This window comes from Ananas comosus, linkage group 19, assembly GCF_001540865.1.
Source record: "Ananas comosus cultivar F153 linkage group 19, ASM154086v1, whole genome shotgun sequence".
In the NCBI taxonomy this organism is placed as follows: domain Eukaryota; kingdom Viridiplantae; phylum Streptophyta; class Magnoliopsida; order Poales; family Bromeliaceae; genus Ananas; species Ananas comosus.
This window is the reverse complement of record NC_033639.1, coordinates 7,556,599-7,575,179: the sequence shown is the minus strand read 5'-3', so window position 1 is coordinate 7,575,179 and position 18,581 is coordinate 7,556,599. Positions and strand designations below refer to the sequence as shown.

The 18,581-nt window shown below is 36.7% G+C and overlaps 1 protein-coding gene and 1 long non-coding RNA gene across 2 annotated transcripts; both read left to right on the top strand.

The window, feature by feature from the left end:
• LOC109724701 (PX domain-containing protein EREL1) lies at positions 579–10,691 on the top strand. The gene is made up of 10 exons (XM_020253608.1): positions 579–913; positions 2,102–2,227; positions 2,626–2,724; positions 3,532–3,624; positions 4,962–5,070; positions 5,936–6,660; positions 6,922–7,086; positions 7,167–7,409; positions 8,441–8,659; positions 9,966–10,691. The coding sequence occupies exons 1-10, from the start codon at positions 824–826 to the stop codon at positions 10,251–10,253; spliced, it is 2,157 nt and encodes a 718-aa protein (XP_020109197.1). The 5' UTR covers positions 579–823; the 3' UTR covers positions 10,254–10,691.
• On the top strand, positions 14,600–16,380 carry LOC109725054. Its single transcript, XR_002220177.1, has 2 exons — positions 14,600–14,831; positions 16,144–16,380. It is a non-coding gene; the product is annotated as an uncharacterized LOC109725054 (long non-coding RNA).

The following is an 18,581-nucleotide window of genomic DNA, read 5'->3' as shown; positions in this document are numbered from 1 at the left end:
TTTTAAAATTGATTTTAGAGATTCAAAATAAAGAAAATATCTAGATTCAGGCAAACACTCTATAACATTAAATCAAAATAAAATTTCAAAATTAAAATTAATTATGTAGGAATCATTTTTCTAACATTTAGGCAAAACACCCCAAAATATATGTTTGTTTTTATAGATTTCGGAATTTGAATATGTAATTTAGAAAAAATCGTAGATATCGATATTTGTTTCAACATCGAAGTTATGTTGTCACCGAAATTTTCACTCACTGTATCGTTATTGTATAAAGATCAATCTTTGGACGTCCATAGGGTTGAGGGCTTAGTCGAATTTCGGACCAGGAAAGAGAACCCTAAGCCCTATACATGGTACAACTTCGGTCCAGTTTCGGTTCTTTGAAAAACCTAAAACCAAAAATTTCGATTCGGTTCGAACGTGACGTTAAAACCAGCGGAACCGGGCGGGTTCTCAACCCGACTCAAACCGGATCCGTATTCAGATCAGAATCCAATAACACGAGTTAAACTGTTAATACATATGTTAATAAGTCGCCGCTGCACGAAGACGAGTAGGTAGTTGTGTGTGCTTTTTGGAATTGTGCGTAAACAGAATATTATTCTCTCTCCTCCATCGGAGTCGACGCTTCTTCGATTCCCCTCTTCGTTTGGCCCACCGCGCGCCTCGAACCCTCCTCCTCTCCTCCTCCCCCGATCCAATCCCTAATTTCGGCGGCGAATCCCCGATCGATCCACGCGTTTCGATCGATCCCTCTCGCTTCCGATCCCCTCCGAGGTGTTCGATCTCGTTTGATCTCCGAGTATAGGCCACGGCGATGCCGAGGAATAGCCCTCCGAAGCATCGCCATGATGGGACCTCGCCGCTGCCCCTGGGAATGGATTGGAGCCCTCCGCCGAAGCGATGGGTGAGTGTGTGGTCTCAGATTGTGCTGATGCTTCGTAGTTGATCTAATTTTTGGTAATTGGATTGGATCGAGTGAATTTGAGCTGAATTTTGTGGTAGTTTCTGATGTTATTGTAGTTTTTATTGATCTTGCTGTGAAGATTTTTTAGTTGATCGTGGAATGGCTTTTTCGTAGGGTTTTTGGTTCGATCATATGTTCTGTTGTTTTTCCTTTTTTAATTCAAATGGTTTTAATTAGATAAGAGGAATGCGGATATGCTCTTTTAAGTAAATTTATTGTAGCTGTGTGTCGTTGTATTGATCGACTAGAAGTGTATGTGTGTTAAAATTAGTGTTTTTTCACTTGTTGCATGGTATCAAAATAGCAAATGGAGTAATTAGGGTGACTTCAAGAGTTCCCCCTTACAGTTTCAGCTCAAAAAATTCAAAGATTAAGTAAGTGCCTGTTGTTTAGTTAAATTCACACTGCTTGTTTGCCAATTAGGATTTACTCATGTTTCACTATCAAAACTACAATTTAATGCTAAGACGTGGTAGCTAGTTTTTTAGCTAATGACCCGACAACCTTCTTTTCCATTGAAAAGATAACTTTATAAATGCTTTGTTGCCGTATCTTTACAACACATAGTAACAAAAATGTCGATGTCTTTGCCACTCCTCAAAAAGCTAAGAATATATTGTAAGAAGATCAGGCATATGGAAGAGAATACCTCAAATAAAATTTATCGCAAGATGCAAGGATGTCTAAGGGAACAAAACAGCCTAGAAGAAACAAGAAAACTTGAATCCTCTTTATGCATTATGCACTATCTTCATGATAAATACAGCAAAAAACTGTTTCTGATCAAAACCAACTAACATGGGCACTGCTTCAGGTTTTTAAGCAATTAAGCTATATTATATGCCTTGATAGTAACACTGATTTGTGGGACATGGAATATACAAATCAACATCCTGCATTTTTGCAATACTTGAATTTTAGACAGCCTAATGTTGTTCCTTAGTAGTTTAAAGCTATTGCCTGTCTCTTTGTTTTTGATGTCTTCCTAAGTTTATTCTCTCACCTAGAAATTTTCTGCTACTGTGAAAACAATGAGTTCCTAATAATCATGCATTGTTATGTTATATTATTATGTTATATTATGCATGCATGTTTTCTTATATGATTCTATGATATGTCGGCATGTAGGATGGAAGAAACACTATATGGCCTCACAATCCTCAAACAGGTTGGAGTTACTGTGTCATGATTCCGTCATGGATTGTCCAAACTGAACCTGGAGCATCTCATGACAGCTTCTTGAATCCAATAGTTGTAATGTTCTTTCCTTTGTTTTCTGATTTCATTTGTGATAAGTGGCGGAGATTTTTTTTTTAATTGGAGAAGCAGTAATCTTATGTTATATGGTGATAATAGAAAGGAAAAACTTTTTTCGAGGAAAAAAAGTAACTAATTTTTGGTGAAAATTTGAATCTGGGATTCTTTCTAGAGAATTTCACTTTTTAATGTGATATGTCCTGCAATATAAGCTGACTTGAGTTCACGTATCATGGAATTTGTCATTAAAGATTACCAATCTGGGATTCTTTTCCTTTTACCCCCCATGAAAGACTCAATAACAGATATTTCTATTTTGTTATGGAGGAAGTAACCTGAAACTTCGTGTTGTAGTTTCGCCTCTGTAATGCTCTTTTAACACACATAAAGGACAGTTTTACAGGATTCATATTGGTATACAATCTCCAGAAGGGGTTAGCTCAAGCCATGGAGTGCTTCGGCGATTTAGTGACTTTTTGAAGTTATATTCTGCTGTAAGTATATGTTCCTTTTGCCACATTTGATAGAAATGGAATCATCATGCATGTTATTGTACTTAACTTCTCAAATGCATTTTGTTTGTTTTGATGCTATAGCACTTGCCATCCGCTCATAAGCTTATCTAGAACTTCTAACTGTTGAAACAAATTCTATTGGTAGTGAGAGGGCATCAATAAATGCAGGAATTAGGAGTGGTAACGAAAGCCCTCCACAAAAAAGGCTTAATTTGGGAGGTTCTGCAGGTCAGAGACATGCAAATAAGAGAACTAACGAAGGCATTTCTTTTCCTGCATGTTTTCAGAAGTTGGGAAGATATATCCCCTTTATTTACACATGAAGATTTATCCTCTTATAATTTGTTTCTTCAAGAATTTTGGATTGACAAAAATGCAACTGTGCTGTTATCCAAACTAAATGGGAGTAGAAATATTAGTCTCGTTTTCAACTAAGATGATGTTTAGAAGATTCACCGCCTAGATGTGGGCTCAATTCCTTGAAAGTAGCTTCCCCTTGGTAAGGTTTGAAGTCGTCTAGACAGTGGCTAGGTGGTAGATCTCCACGGAGTCATAATGGTCGGCGGGGGAACTAATGTTTATACTTAGTTTACGGCCTATTGGCAATCGCGTCCAAGCACCCCTAACTGAATCTTCATGCTTAGGAAAGTATTAATGCTTTGCATAAAACATGGTGATTATATTTTGCACAATGTGCTGTTGTATGGATTTTCAAAACCACTTGATTACATATAAGGTAGGTTTGTTAGTTTTCTTATATTGACTTCCCTTATTTTTTTTTTGTAGCTTAAGAAGTCATTTCCAAAGAAAGAGATTCCACCTGCCCCGCCAAAGCATTCTTTCTTGAGAATAAATTCCAGCCGGCTCCTCTTAGAAGAGGTAAGCATTAGTTAGCACACTCTGCTAGCAGTTTTCCAGATAAGTTATGCTTTATCTTCTTGAAAATTTGTATAAATCACGCTCTTGTAGCATTTTCCCAGCTAAAATAGCTTTTGATACCCATTGTACTGTTATACAGTGTCGAAAGCCTCTTGATTCTGCTGCTGAGGAAAATGAAATTGTTGGTTATATGTTCATTCTTCTTTGGTGTTCTCATATATTTAAAATTGCATTTACAGATCTAGCAGTGGTGCTCTTGACCCATTAATTGTTTTAAGTTGTACTTTGGTCAAAAGAAATTGCAAATTAATCTCCATACAGAAAACCAAATTTCCGCAAAAAAGGAATGGTAATGAGTCATCAACTGTTGAACTACAAATTATCTCATCCAAATATCAGTAAATAGTGGGGTCGGTATTTTTCTGAGCAAAACCACTAATTCTGGGCTGAGACTTCAACCCATGTACTTAGGCATCTAGGTCCTGAGAGTTTCTTTTTCTTTCTAATATGCTTAGATGCTTATTTGCAATTTCTTGATCAATCCATTCTAGACATTGAATCTGGTTAATTTTGAAACTATGCAATGATTTGGTTCTTATGTTGGTTCCTTCTACTGATGGGAATTTTCATCAATGTGGGAACTCATCTCAAGGAAGTGTAATTTGTCTGAAATCTGGTTTGGTATGATAAAACATTTCTTTATGGCAGGTAAGGTGTAATGTGATGTTTATGTCATGTCTGATTAAAGTTCATTCATAAGGGCTCCTTGTCCACAAATTTCTTTTAATTTAGTATAAGTATCTAAACTTGTTAATTTCTTTTAATTTAGTATAAGTATCTAAACTTGTTAGAAGGCATCACCGCTTGCAAGAATAGATTGATTTATGTCACCTGAAGAAAATAGTGAAGCCTTTTTACTTCAATGTTTTCAGTGCTACAAATAACTACTGAAGATTGGATATTTTAAGAGAAGTTTCTCTTTGGATGAACTGTATTGGCAGGACTTTGATGTTTTCACCAACAGCTTAAAGGAAGTAGCCTACATTGTTGAATTGTCGTGATGGTTTCTTCTAATAGAAGAAGAGAGTTCTGATGTTTTGGGTGATCTCTCCTGTGATTTGTTCTGTTCGTTCACTCAGATGATTCTAATTAGCTTATGAAAATACTTTACAATGATTTTGATCTTATATCCACTGCATCTGTTAATGGTTGATGGATTTAATGTCAATTCTAGATAAAGAAAAGTAGGAAAAGTACTTTATTGTCTAAATTTTCTCTTCCTATATTCATTTTGTACTAGACGATTAATTATTCGCAAACTGAATAGTCTTTTACAGAGACGTCACACTTTGGAGGAATGGATGGGGAAGCTACTTTCGGACATTGACTTATCTAGAAGTGCTCCTGTGGCAGCTTTCCTGGAACTAGAAGCTGCTGTAAGGTCATGTATGTGTTATCTGACTTGTACATCTTAGCCTTTTGACCTGGTACTTTATGAGAAGGGTTTAAGTGCTGGCTGAGAGGGCCGACCGTACCATACCATGCCAACAAGGCATGGGTATGGTGCAACTCCGTGGTGACAACAAGACTTAATACCCTTCTATTCTGCTTTTTTTTTTTATTTTTTGGGTCGTCCTAGCTAAAAAAGTTTAAAATTGCTTTTGAAACTTTTCTATTCTACTATTCATTATTTTAAATGATCCAAATGTGGTGAATCTAGGGTCAATTTCGGGGAAGTTTGGTCACCTCAATTCCTGAATGCTGGTTTTCACAACCCAAAGAGCACTTCCAACATTAATGGAATTAGTGATAAACAATGGATATATCTTTTAGTTTTATCTGTTTAAGCATCATTCATGGGTTTGGGTTAAAAACTTCAATGAAATGAGAAGTTAATACGTGGTAAATTTGGTTTCTCCCCATATTTGAATTTATTATCTAATGAATCTTGTTGCATTGTTGGGGAGTCCTTTGAAATTAGCAAGTAATTTTATTAGTTGAGTACAAAAGATGATGAAATGATACTTGATAATAATTTGTATATACTAAATAGAATTGCCGAAAAGTTAAAGAATCCCATGCCAAAATGCGCATTATGGAGGTATTGTGCCATTAGCTTGCAGACTGTACCCCCAAATCTGCACAGCACGGTGCTTTACCATGCTGTGCCAGCCAGTGCACTATTCCTTGGCACTTAAACCTTGCTTTATTGATTGTTCTTTTTTCCCTCTGGACAATCAGTTTACTGTGTTTAGTACTCTTCCTTCTTGAGATCTGCTTTTATGTTATCTTACAAGCTATCGTCTTTCAGTTTTCCATGATTGGAATCAACATCCTACTGAGACAAGCTCTTCAAGAAATGCTTCAGCTGACTTTTCAACTGCTGCATCCAATTCTCTCTCAGTTGTATCAGATGTTGGTAGTGATAATTCATATGAAACAACTGAAGTCGGAACTCCAAGGAAAGGAAACATTCAATCCTCTGAAACTTCTGAAGTAACGCTCAATGACATTGGTGCACTTGGAGCAGTCAGTAATGGTATAATGGAAGAACTAGTTTTGGACAAGCCAGACGAATATATTAATAGTAATGTGCATCACATAAATCTTCCTCTTGAGCGGGATAAATATGTTGAAAATAATTCAAACTGGTCTTCTGCTCATAAGGAGAGATTAGAGTCCACATCCGAACAGGACCATGATAAGTTTTCTCTTCATGCTCGAAAAAACTCTTCTGAAAGTATTGGAAGTGATGCAAGTTCTATAAGAGGGACCGAACTATCGATTCCTGGGTTTACCAACTCTATTTGGGATGGCTCTATTGATCTTCCTGGTGGTGCTGAAGCATCAAATTCTGCGGAAGCTCTTATTGGTGTGAATGACGAGCAAATTATCCTTCCGCTTGATCAAAGGCATAAATTGATTAGACTTCTGCTCACCATGCAACGAAGAGTAGTGACTGCAAAAACAGACATGGAGGATCTCATTGCTCGATTGAATCAAGAAATGGCTGTGAAGGAGTACCTTTCTACCAAGGTAAGTTTTTGCATTTTGTTCTTTATATTTTCTATTGAATATGTTACTTATTTCCACTGATTATTCTTATCATGATTGTAGTTATCCTTCTGAGACTTCCCATATCCTTTATGGTTTTGGTTATAAAATTTTAAGTTTTTTTAAAATTTGTCTTGAATTTTTGTGTTCTTAATAATTTTGACGAAGCATTTAAGTATTCAGCTCAAGCTATTTTCTTGTTTCTCTGAAGTATAATCTTTTTAGTAATTTCTCTTGGTGTAGGTCAAGGATTTAGAGGTAGAATTGGAAGTCACCAAGCAGAAAAGTAAAGAAACCCTAGAACAAGCCATCTTGGTTGAAAGAGAAAGAGTTACGCAAATGCAATGGGATATGGATGAACTTCGCAGGAAATACTTGGAAATGGAGTCAAACCTCAAGTTTGAACAAGTTCGATTCTCCCCTTCTCTTGTCTTAACTATTATCCTTTAATTCAGATTTATAATTATTGCCCTTCTTGATTGTCATAGAATGAAAAGACTCGTGTGGAATCAGAAAAGACAACTGCTAGTGGTGAGAAGGAAATGCTGCTGCAGGAGTTAGATAATAAACAAGAAGAAATAAAGAGCTTGCAAAAGCATCTTGAAGAAGTAGAGATGAAATCAAAAGCAGATGTGAAAGTTCTTGTCAAGGAAGTGAAGTCTCTCAGGAACTCTCAAGCAGAGTTGAAGCAAGTGCTAAATAGAAATCTGAAAGAGAAGACTGATTTAGAGGTATGTGCTAAAAACTTCTACAAGAATCACCTGTACTACATGTTACTTCCAGTTTAACTCAAGATGTTGTGGTATCAACTAAATAATAATTAGCTGCTATTCTTTTTCTGCAAATGAGGGGACAGAGAAATAAAGATGATTAATGAAGAGAAAAGTAATTCTCTAATATCAAATCTTAAGACTTTTACAGAACCGCGCTCACGCCGACTCCACCATCTACTATAGAATCTACTGTGGAGGGTACAGCTGTAGTAGCTTTGGCCATGTTGGACATTTTAATAATCCAATACAATCACTAAAATAAAAAAAATCCTAACGCATCCGAACACATCAGACCCAGCCAATAGCTGAACTGGAAGTTCGTTACCCAAAGCCAATTCTACCATGAACTGGCTTGATGTGAGGTAAGGTTGTTTGGGTCATGGTGATGGTTTTAGTATGAGTTACACATGATGTTTCTCTCACATGCATACAAACATGTATAATAAGCCTCAACTTGAATGAAACATTTTCTTACACAAAGACTTAAGGAATCTCTTGATTAAATTATTATAGTATATAGTTAATCACAAATACCTAGTTATGCATTGTATGTAATTTTCTGTATATGCATACCTAATTGGGTTCAATCTGGGTTGGTTTGGGGGCCTTGGAAAATTATTACAGTTGGTTTGGTTATGGCTAACACAATTACACAATTACAAGAAACCTCATGAATTGTCTGTTTGAGATGTTTCAGCCCTAACCCTACCCAATGTAGGTTCAGCCTGACTCACTGAACTCAAGTTGTAGCCCAAGAAATTTAATATTTGTCCAATATACCGGAAGCATACTTATTGGAAAGATATTATAGTTGTTGCAAATAAACAGTTGGAGTGATTTTTGGATTAGTGAAAAGGTTGTCTACTTGCTATATTTTTCTGTTCTTATTTTGTGTTGGAATAGTTGTCTATATTTAATAACCTTCTCCTGGGTTGACCTATTAATTATGTTTTTCCCTTCCTTCTAATTATATGCATGGATTTCTCTAGAGAGTTCTTCATAATGAGAAACAAAGATGGGAAGACGCAAAACTGGCCTGGAAGGAACTTCTGCGTGAGTGTAGAAATCTTCGTGGTCGGCTACAGGAATGTAGCACTAATTTTCTTTCTGAAGAAGATGGCAAATTCACTATCGATTCTCAATCATTGCCTGATGCATTGGATCTTCTGGCAACTTCAGATAATAGAATAGGCCTCCTCCTTGCTGAGGTAACTCCGTGATCCTTTTGTCTTGTCACATTTTAGGTGCCTTCACTTTCATAACAGTTAATTATTTCCTCCTACCTGCTTTTGTAGAGGTAAGTTGTCGAATTACTGTTTGCCATTCGCTTCTTTATTTATTTGGCTCTCCTTCCATATATCTTCATAAAACAACCGCGTTAGGTAATAGTTCAATTTCTTGTTAAATCATCTGGTATGATACCGGATAACATGAGTTGTGAAGTAAATGTGCAAGTTTAAATGATCTTTGCATGGTGATTTGGCATCTAGGGCAGTATGTTGATATGTAATTCTTTTGTTTAATGTTATTATGCTGAGCCACCTAAGAAAAATGCGAATTGCAAAATTATGACTGAAATTCTTTGTGCATTGTTGATGGGAATCTAGCTTAAGTAGTGATCTTTTGAAAATGAACTACAGGTAGCTGAATTTAAATTGGAATTGGTGTCAGTCTAGAGGAACATCACTTAAAAGTCATGCATTGGATATACGGAACAGAAATTTCGGTTCCCTTGTAACTATGTGAGCAGTTGTTTCATCCACTTGAACATGCCACAAAGAGTTAGGCTTCAGAAGACTCGCACAAAAGAAGAAAAGGAAAGCATTTGATAACTAATACCACAGGGAATTTGATGTGATTGTACTTGGAATAACAGTTATGTGATTTGGAATTTTGGATAACAAAATACATCTTTTCTGGAAAGCAAAACAGCCAGATTTCAACAAACCTGGCTTGCTCCAATGCATGGAATTAAGGGACTTTTGTTTGCCCTTTTAAGTGGTTTGGCTTTTGAATTTAAGTAGTCACTGCAAAGAGGTCTGATATTGGTAGAATAAATCCGTGAAACCTCATAAAATGATAGAGAGGTAAAAAGATTAAAGATAGAATTCCAGTAACTGCTGATTTTTATGTGGGTTGAGGTGATCATTTGGAATCTATCAAGTAGTACCTACCAATTCTACTGACTCCTATGGCCGGTCACTTTGCCAAGTCTAGGTCTAGTTGTTTCATTCCAAGGGGAGGTGTCAGGCCTCTTGCTTGTCTATTACTTTCCTCTTGTCACTATCGTTCTTCTGTTCACCTTTTCTCTCCAAACTGAGGAACCTGCAAATGTAAGGATTGCACTAATTAATTAGACATCTGGAAATGATTGTGTATACATTTATTCTTAATTCTCTACTCCATAATGCTTTGTTTAGTTTACCATATGATAGGAAGCATGATTTTGTTATATTTTAGATGCATAAAAGCCTCTCAATTGTTATTAACAGAACCAATGTTCACTCTCTTCAGGCACAACTTATAGCGCAGGACAATGGAGAGAACATTAGAAAAGCAGATAATACTGCAAATAGTGCATCGTCTGAAACTCTCGTGGAAACATCTGGCGAAGATCCAACTATCGCAGATGGCGAGATGCGAAAACTACTTACCGATATATTTATAGACAACGCACTACTAAGGAAGCAGCTCAATTCTGTCATGAGGTGTGCCCTAAATACTGTTAATAAACCAGAGAAAGAAGAGAGCGAGGAAGCGCACTCCAGGAAAACTGTTCTCAACCGGTTCTTGGAGAGATGAAGTGGCGTGGTGTAAATTCTTTTCACGTGCTTGCTCTACAGTTTTGGGAGCCCCCAAATATCAGTCACGCGAAGAATTTACCGTCCCTAATCCATTGTTAGGGCACACAATACATATATACGAATGGAAGGAACGCCTTTTTTCGTGCGAAGTTGAGTTAATAGTTCCCAGTTTTGTCTTAGAATAAGTGAGTCGGTTTAACTTATCTCGTCTACTGGTGCTCCCCACAAGCGTTACCGTGAGTGATCTTGTAATCATTAAAATGTACAACTCCGGACCTTCTGCTGCTTATAAACTTGCAATAGAGAAAGAAACCAGCTTAGAATTTTCCCTTTTTGCATCACAGACTCTTGTTGTAGCGCGACAATGTATTGAAAGATCATATTGTGTATAGCTGTTTTATTCATAAAAAATGTTGAGGATTTTCTTTGTTGATTCTTTTGTTTTTGTGCCAAAACGTAATGAAGTAATTTCATGATGTTGGTAAGTACTTATCTTTCGTTTGTATCATTTGAAATATCATCTGTAAATTCTCTCCTTAAATATGCTTTCTTTTATATCAACATTCGGTTTGTAAATACTTATTCTTTCGTTTGAAACCAGGTCCCCAAACCTAATTGATCCAGGTAGCGGAGATAATATATGAGGAAGTCCTCAAATGTAAGCTGGTAATAAAACGAAGGGTATTAAGGCCAAATTTTAGTTGGTTAGACAAGCAAAACTCAGGAAACAAACTATAGAAGAAACTATGGAACTGAGAAAAAAATAATCAGAAACCCTAATAACAAAACAACCCCCACTGCCTTGTCCGAGAAGATTCTGGTTAAATAATTCTCACTTTCTATTTGCTGAAAACAAATCAATGAAGGGGTAAGATCAGGAAATGATGGAATCCATATTGTAATGACCCAGCCCGTTAGCACTGATAATTTGTCGGGTTCAAATCACTAGCCTAAATAATATTAGGGTTCCTAGTCGTGGAACTATTGGATGTCACAAACTCCTTTCATTTAGACCTAATATTCTCCTAAAGTCTAAGCTCAAATTTTTTAAGCCCAAATTATTAGTGTCTTTATATTTCTAATCATAAATCTGTTTCCATCCGATGTAAGACTATCGGAACATTATATAAATCATCAAACCTCAAAGATAAAGATCTGAACATTCGTGATCAATTTGCCCATTAAGATATTAGAACCATAAGAAATGAGATTGAACACGGAAAATAGAAAGTCCCTGAGCAAACTCCATCTGCAGTGTAGTCTGCTGGGGGAGTTGAGGAGGAAAAAAATTGTAGTTGGAGATTTAGAGAGAATTGAGAATGCCCATAGACACTACTCATCTGCTTAATATTTTACAGCCTAATTATAATCAAAAGGCTAAAATACAGAAAATTATAAAATAAATGTCTGTTTTTTTCACTTTACCCCTAAGTCATTTAGAAACATATACCCGTAATATTTAGAATTATAACACTTAACTGATCAGCACTGTATATTTTCGTCACTATTTTGTACATAAATTGTATGGTATAATTGAAAAACTTTCTAAGACACCTATCATATATTTAAAATTAGGTAACTTTATGGAATATATTTTCAATTATTTACTCATTAATTTTTTTTCATCGTTTTTAATTGTAAGGTAAGTATATTAGTAATTATTCAGTTATATCATACTATTTTTTTTGTGGAATAGTTACAAAATTGTAACAGTGTCAAGTTAAGTGCTATAACTTTGTATTTTAAGAGGACAAAATAGAGGTTTTTAAAAAACAGAGGATACAGTGTAAAAGAGAATATTTATAGATCACCTCTCCTACTCTCTTTCTCCTTTTTCTTTCATCCTTTACTCTCTTTCTTTTCTTCTTCACCATAGCTCTCTCCTTTTCTCCCCCTATCCTCTCCATCCTTGCCTCATGGAGCCAACCATCCCTTAATCCTGGGCTCTGATGAAGTTCGAGAACTAGCAATTATAGCAGTAGAGGTTGAGATGGCAGAGTTCACCTATATATTCTTCGACTCCAAGATTTGAAATATGAGTAACTTGCTGTGTGTATTACTTTACACCAAGGTTTTAAGTGCCTGTCAGCACGGGCCGTATCCACCATGCCGTACCGTGCCAACAAGATACATGCACGATACAGACCCCGTGCTAATGGCACAGCTCAAAACCCTCTATTCTTTAAATTAGTAAATAATTTTCTCAATAAAGTTTAAAAAATATGATAAAAAGATATAATAAATAGTTAAAATATTTTATTGCTAAAGAAAATAAATATTTTGTTACTATTATGTGTCGGCACATAAGAATTTTTTTGACCAGCACGTATCGGCATGGCTCGGCACGCACCGTGCCGGTAAGTTTCCGGCACTATCCAGTGCCACGGCACTTAAATCCTTGCTTTACATCCTTGTTTTGATCATTTTTGAGTGTTTTGGCATTATTTTGGGCTGTGATTGAATATATTTTGGTCTTATTTTTGTTGTTCTGCTATGACAAGGTCGATTGACCACACTTTACAGTCAACCGACATAGGTAATATGGAAGGCTTTGAGTTCCAGTAGTCAACCAATTTGAGCGCAGTCAATATATGGCGGTCGACCGAATTTGGACCCTAAGTCGACTAAGGAACAAACAGAGACTCTAAGTGATACTTTTTTAATTTGTACTAACCCCTTTACATTGATAAACTGTGACAAGAAATTTCTTTACCTGTCCAATTTCTAAAGTTATCTCATTGAGTTAGTAATTTTGCAAAAAAAATTATCGCAAAATTTTTTCATGATCATATTTGTCTGCATTTAATTATCATAGTTATATATATCGCACTATTGTATATCATAATGACATTGATTGTGTTGAGTCATATACCTTGCTTCTATGGCACGAGTTGGATTGGGTCGAGCATTATGTTGATGCACACACACACACACACACGGTGTATACCGAGTTTATATTTACAATATTATGTTTGGCATTGTGTGAGCCACCCGGTTGGGTGTGCTGATGTGATATCATTATATGAGCCACCCCAATTCGGTGCGCACATTAATTAATATGTATATTATGGTCAACAATAGATTATAGCTGCCGACCGTCCCTAGAGCAAGTGGTAAAGGGCTTGGTGGTTGGTACCCGAGATCCAAGTTCGAATCCTAGTTGATTCACATTTCTAGCTAAGTTTATTTCTAATGAAATAAACGAAGCGGGTAGCGTGCTATCTATCTCTCTCAAAAAAAAAAAAGAAAAAAAAAAGATGGTATCACTCTGGAAATAGAGTTACGTGCAGTCGGATTACCGGGATTAAGAGGTCCGATGATTATACGGATACGCAGCCAAAGTGACTTGAGGATTTTATATGAGTACTAGGCAAAGGCATTTTCTTCTTCTCTTTTTTTTTCCTTGTTTTTTCATTTTTTTTTTGAGAAATAGGTAGCAAGCTACCTGCTTCATTCATTAAGCGAAATGAATTAAGCGTACATGATGGAGACAGCTAGGGCCTCCTGAAAGAGCCGAAAAATTACAAGAAAGAAAAAATACCAGGCAAAGGCTTAAGAATATTATGTTTGTAACTAAAAGAGACTCAAGTTCGGTATGGATAAAATACAAATAAAATTCGTATCTTGATTTTTAAATTCGTTGAAAAATACGGTTTGAAAATCGGATTCGTCAATAATTCGTATAGGCGATTTATACGAGAATTTTATATTTATCATTTAAAAATTCAGAATAAAAATTCGTCTATTAAATTAATTTTTTTCTTTAGATTTATACTATTATCATAAATAATTATAATTCTTATAAATATAAAAATAAAATAATATAAAACAATATATACACACACACACAAACACAAAGGGGGAGAGACTGAGAGGTCCACGGTGGACCTCTCACTCCACACGGTCCATGAGGCTAAGTGTAGCCTCGTGGACCGTGATGTTTCCCAACGCTGTATGCTGCGATTTTCTTCTTCCTCGCCCTTCCTTTTTTCTTTTTTGCTATCGCTTTATCTCTATGTTCCCTTCAAAATCGAACAGGCAAGATCGCTCGACTGCTCACGAGGAGGTGTACGAATTTGTGGAGTGGTGGTCGCGCGACACCGGTCCGAGAAATTTCATCTTTCCGCAGTCGCCCAATTCAATGTGATATACTGAACGTTAGCAAATTGGCAAGGTTACAGTATAAGTTTATGCTTGATTGAGTTGGAGACGTTTTGCGTAAAATAGATGTAAAACGGACTTGGAAACTCAAGATTTATATTATAAGGGACTAAAGTTGAATGCTTGAGTAGGTGAGGGGCTTTTGGATATTTGTTGCCTTGATTCTTTAAACCTTATCCCCACCGCCTTAATTAGGATAGGGAGGCTGTGAGGGACTTAATTATCTTTCTCCTCTGTCTCTCTAGACTTTGATCGTGGCTTGGTGGAGATCGCGGATCGAGCTCGGATTGATGTCGATGTTGCGCCGGAAAGCCGTTCGAGCGTACATGCGTCGTGGTAGTGCCGTTGGAGACCGGGCGAGCGTGGGATTTTTCGCTTCTTTTGACTTCTCGCCGTTGTTGGACGAGCTTTTGAGGTGGGTTAATGATATGCTTACCAGATTCTACGGATTTCCTCCTAAGTTTAGTTGATGTCAACATGTATATTTTCAGTCTTGAATATCATGATAGTTTAGCTCGAATTCATCGATTTGCTTGTTTATTGAAATCTGAATTTGGAGCATATAGTAGATATTTAGATAAATTATACATTTTGGATTTGAAATTTGATTTAGGAGAAAACTATCAATTCTACACCGTCATTTTCTGAAACTACCAGATTTAACTCTAGTAGCCGTAGGTTGTTTATATCACCGCAATTTGCGGGCGATGGATACCCAGGATAGTGTAGAATGTATTTACGCTCGTGCTGGGATGCCGAGTATATTGTTACAGTAGAGTGTAGACTGTTCCGGACTGTTGGGTGCCGTTGTGGTTGACAGTGGACCAAGTTTGCTATTTTTGCATTGGATTGTGCCGAGGGCACGTAGATTATGGTTGTTAGACTAGTTAGACCTTTCTACTTTGATACAGCATGTGAGAGCCTGATTGAGTTCGGTAGAGATACGCTTGCATACTCGGTTGGGTAGCGCCCACGAGTGCCACTCCGGAGTCGGGCTTTGTGCTTTTGTGTTGATGTCGGTTTGTCCTGAGGTTTCAGTGTGATGAGATTGCAGTTTCTGTTTGGACGGTTTTTGAGCTAGATTCAGGCAGGGTGGGTCCGTTTGGGCAGCCTGTGTGAGGTTGGATTAGTAGTAGTTAGTGACGCCTTTCTTGACCTTCAGTGAGGTTGTGACGTGAGGGGAGTCACAGCCGTCCTGTCGGACCCTTTTGCTTGGACCGACTACTTTTGAGATACGATGTAGTCTAGCTAGGCGAGACGGGTGTATTCACAGTCTGTAGAGAGTTTTCCCCACCGGCCACTCTTGAGCTACGGTGTAGTCTAGTTAGGCGAGACGGGTGTATTCACAGTCTCTAGAGAGTTTTCTCTACCGGCTACTCTTGAGCGACGGTGTAGCCTAGTCAGACGGGACGGGTGTATTCACTTACTAGAGAGTTTTCTCCACCGGCTACTCATAGGATAGTATACGGGTTCGCTTCGACAGGCGGGACGGGTGTGCTCACTGTCCTTAGTGAGATTAGGTCAGGACTTGCATCATCTACAGATAGTCAGTGTTGGATTATGATAGTATAGTAGCATATAGCTGTAGATTTGTTCCATCTTTTCTTACTATCACTGCTTACATCTGTAAACTTAGTGGGTGAGCCGTTGAGGTCGGTAGCGATACCGACTGAGGACTATTTCTTTTTGCAGTAGTTCTCACACCCAGTTGTGGATCATTTTTGCAGAGCCCTCTTCTTCGGCTGCTGTTGTCGTGGTGACTGATCGTGGAAATGGAGTCGCGAGCTAGATTCCTTCCCGTTTTGCTGCTGATCTAGAGTTATACGAGCTACAGATAGTTGTAGTTTTTGGTTCTTTTACATACTGATGTTAGTGTCTCGCTGGAGTGAGTGTTTTTGTACCAGGATACTATGTATATGTATTTGAACTGATGTTATTTATATATGTTTTCTTTAGTAGCTCTATACTACTGGTTGTAGTGTTATATGATTACAGGTACAGGTACAGCTATCGCTTCGTATACAGGGAAAAGTTTTTTGTATACGGCGAGTCTGTTAGCGTGCCTGGGGAAACGAGTAATCCGGGGCGTGACATTCAAACTTTCTTGGAAAATTTCATCTTCTTTCCGCAGCCGCCCAATCCAAATTTTCTTGAGAAATTTCATCTTTCCACCGCCGCTCAATCCGGATTTTTTGGAAAATAATTCAGAAAAACCGTTTTGATCGTGAATACTCTGTGCAAGGGAAAAAACGCGTTTTATTCTGATTTTTCAGAAAAAGTTCATAAACGGTGCGTTTTATACGTTTTGCCGATTGTTCGCGACAATCCGAATATTATACGCAAATTAACTAACTAAGGTGGACAATAGGATTAGATGCATGTGAGACAGTGTGAACGAGTATCATATCTTTGCTAGAAGAGTAATGAAAGGGGAGACATCTCGGCTACCAAAAAGATTAGCAAAATGGGAGACATCTTGGCTAGGAGTAATTAATCCAATGAGGATGAATAACTTATGCTTGGATTGCCGAATACATTATCATGAGAGAGATATATTATTATGCTACTCTGAATAACGTACACCTAATGAACCATACCAGGTATGTTATGACGAGCCTTGATAGAGTAACATGTGTGATGTTTGGAGGTGGTAGAGACTTGTGTTGGTTTGTTGAGCTAATTAATCAAATTAATAAGTTTGTGTCTAGGACATTGGTAGTGCCAAGGTGTCGAGTATGGAGTATAGAGCATAGTTATAAGCATCTTAGTATAGATTGATTATGCATGTATTGCTAGTTGTTAACTTTTTCAGATTGTATTCTAATCATCTAAAACTTACTCGTAGTATTTGCAAATAAGACCAGATAGTGCAATCAAAGCAGACTACGAGAAAATATAATATAGATATAGGTACTTTGCATTTAATTGTAGTAGTCCATATTGCACTGACTTATATTATTGTTGTGCATGGATGGCTGGACATTCTATTGCGTAGCTCGGGCTTACCCTTGAGTGTTTTTTGAGTAGAAATTGGAGAAAAAATTATTCCAAGCCAATTTTATTGCAAACTATTTATATATTACAACATATATAGTAACAAAGAGCAAATAATAGCTAAAAAATAGAGATCTCAAAGCATATTTTATATTTCAACATATAATATAATATTAAATAGGTCACAATACAGCTGAAATTTGAAAGAGATTAACTTCTTGTGAACATGTAATTACTTCCCACGAATGTGAGTAGATGTAGTTATTAGTTTCCCATAAAGCCTTACAGCTCTATAAGGTTCAAATTCAAAAAATTCAGATTTGAATCGTATGGAGATGCGACGGTCGCTACTCGAACTATAGGGTAGTATATATGAATCGTGACATGATTTATTAACCCAGATCCATTTGCTTCCTTTTTATGTGAAGTTATAGCAAGAAAGAACATTGAGAAATAAGAGGCCAAGCAAAGAATAAAGAATAAGAGAGAGACGATTGTAGAAGAAGAAGAAAAGAATACCTATCTTCTATATCTAGTTAGGACTTTTAAGGAGAGGGAGAGGTAAGATCGCCAATTTAGTCTACGGATCACGCTAGAGCGACAGAAAATTTTTTATTGGAGGAAAGAGAAAGAAGGACAATGGAAGGATTTAATTTTTCGAACTCTACATTAAATTTATGAATTCTATATTTTATCAAATAATATGACATAATCGTTATTCTCTAAAAACTTAAATTGATAGAGGACACGCCTGTGGGCTCGAGACTCTTCGTTAGGCCCATGATGTAGAATTGAATAGCAGGAAATTAATAATGCTAGGAGAGCCTCACATGATTCGAACTCAAGACCTCATGCTCTGATGACATATTAATAATACGAAACAACCATTATTCTCTAAAAATAACAGTATTTTATATATTTTTATATTTAGCAATATTGGTTCACTTATCAAATAAGAATCATCTTAATCTCAGTTATTTTCTCTCAATATAAGAATTACTTTTATCTTAGTAATTTTTTTTTATATAAAATTTTGTAATTAAACCTAAAGACTTAAATACAGTTAGAGTATGTTTGTTTTGAAAAATATTGAACTGCATCTTCAACTATCAAATCAAACCCCAGAGCACCGAAGCCTCACACAGCAAATGAGATAAAAAAAGCAGTTGGA

Coding starts and splice junctions, on each gene's coding strand:
- LOC109724701 (XM_020253608.1), top strand. CDS start 824: ATGCCGAGGAATAGCCCTCCGAAGCATCGCCATGATGGGACCTCGCCG. Junction 914..2,101: donor GCCCTCCGCCGAAGCGATGG/GTGAGTGTGTGG, acceptor GTCGGCATGTAG/GATGGAAGAAACACTATATG. Junction 2,228..2,625: donor GCTTCTTGAATCCAATAGTT/GTAATGTTCTTT, acceptor CATAAAGGACAG/TTTTACAGGATTCATATTGG.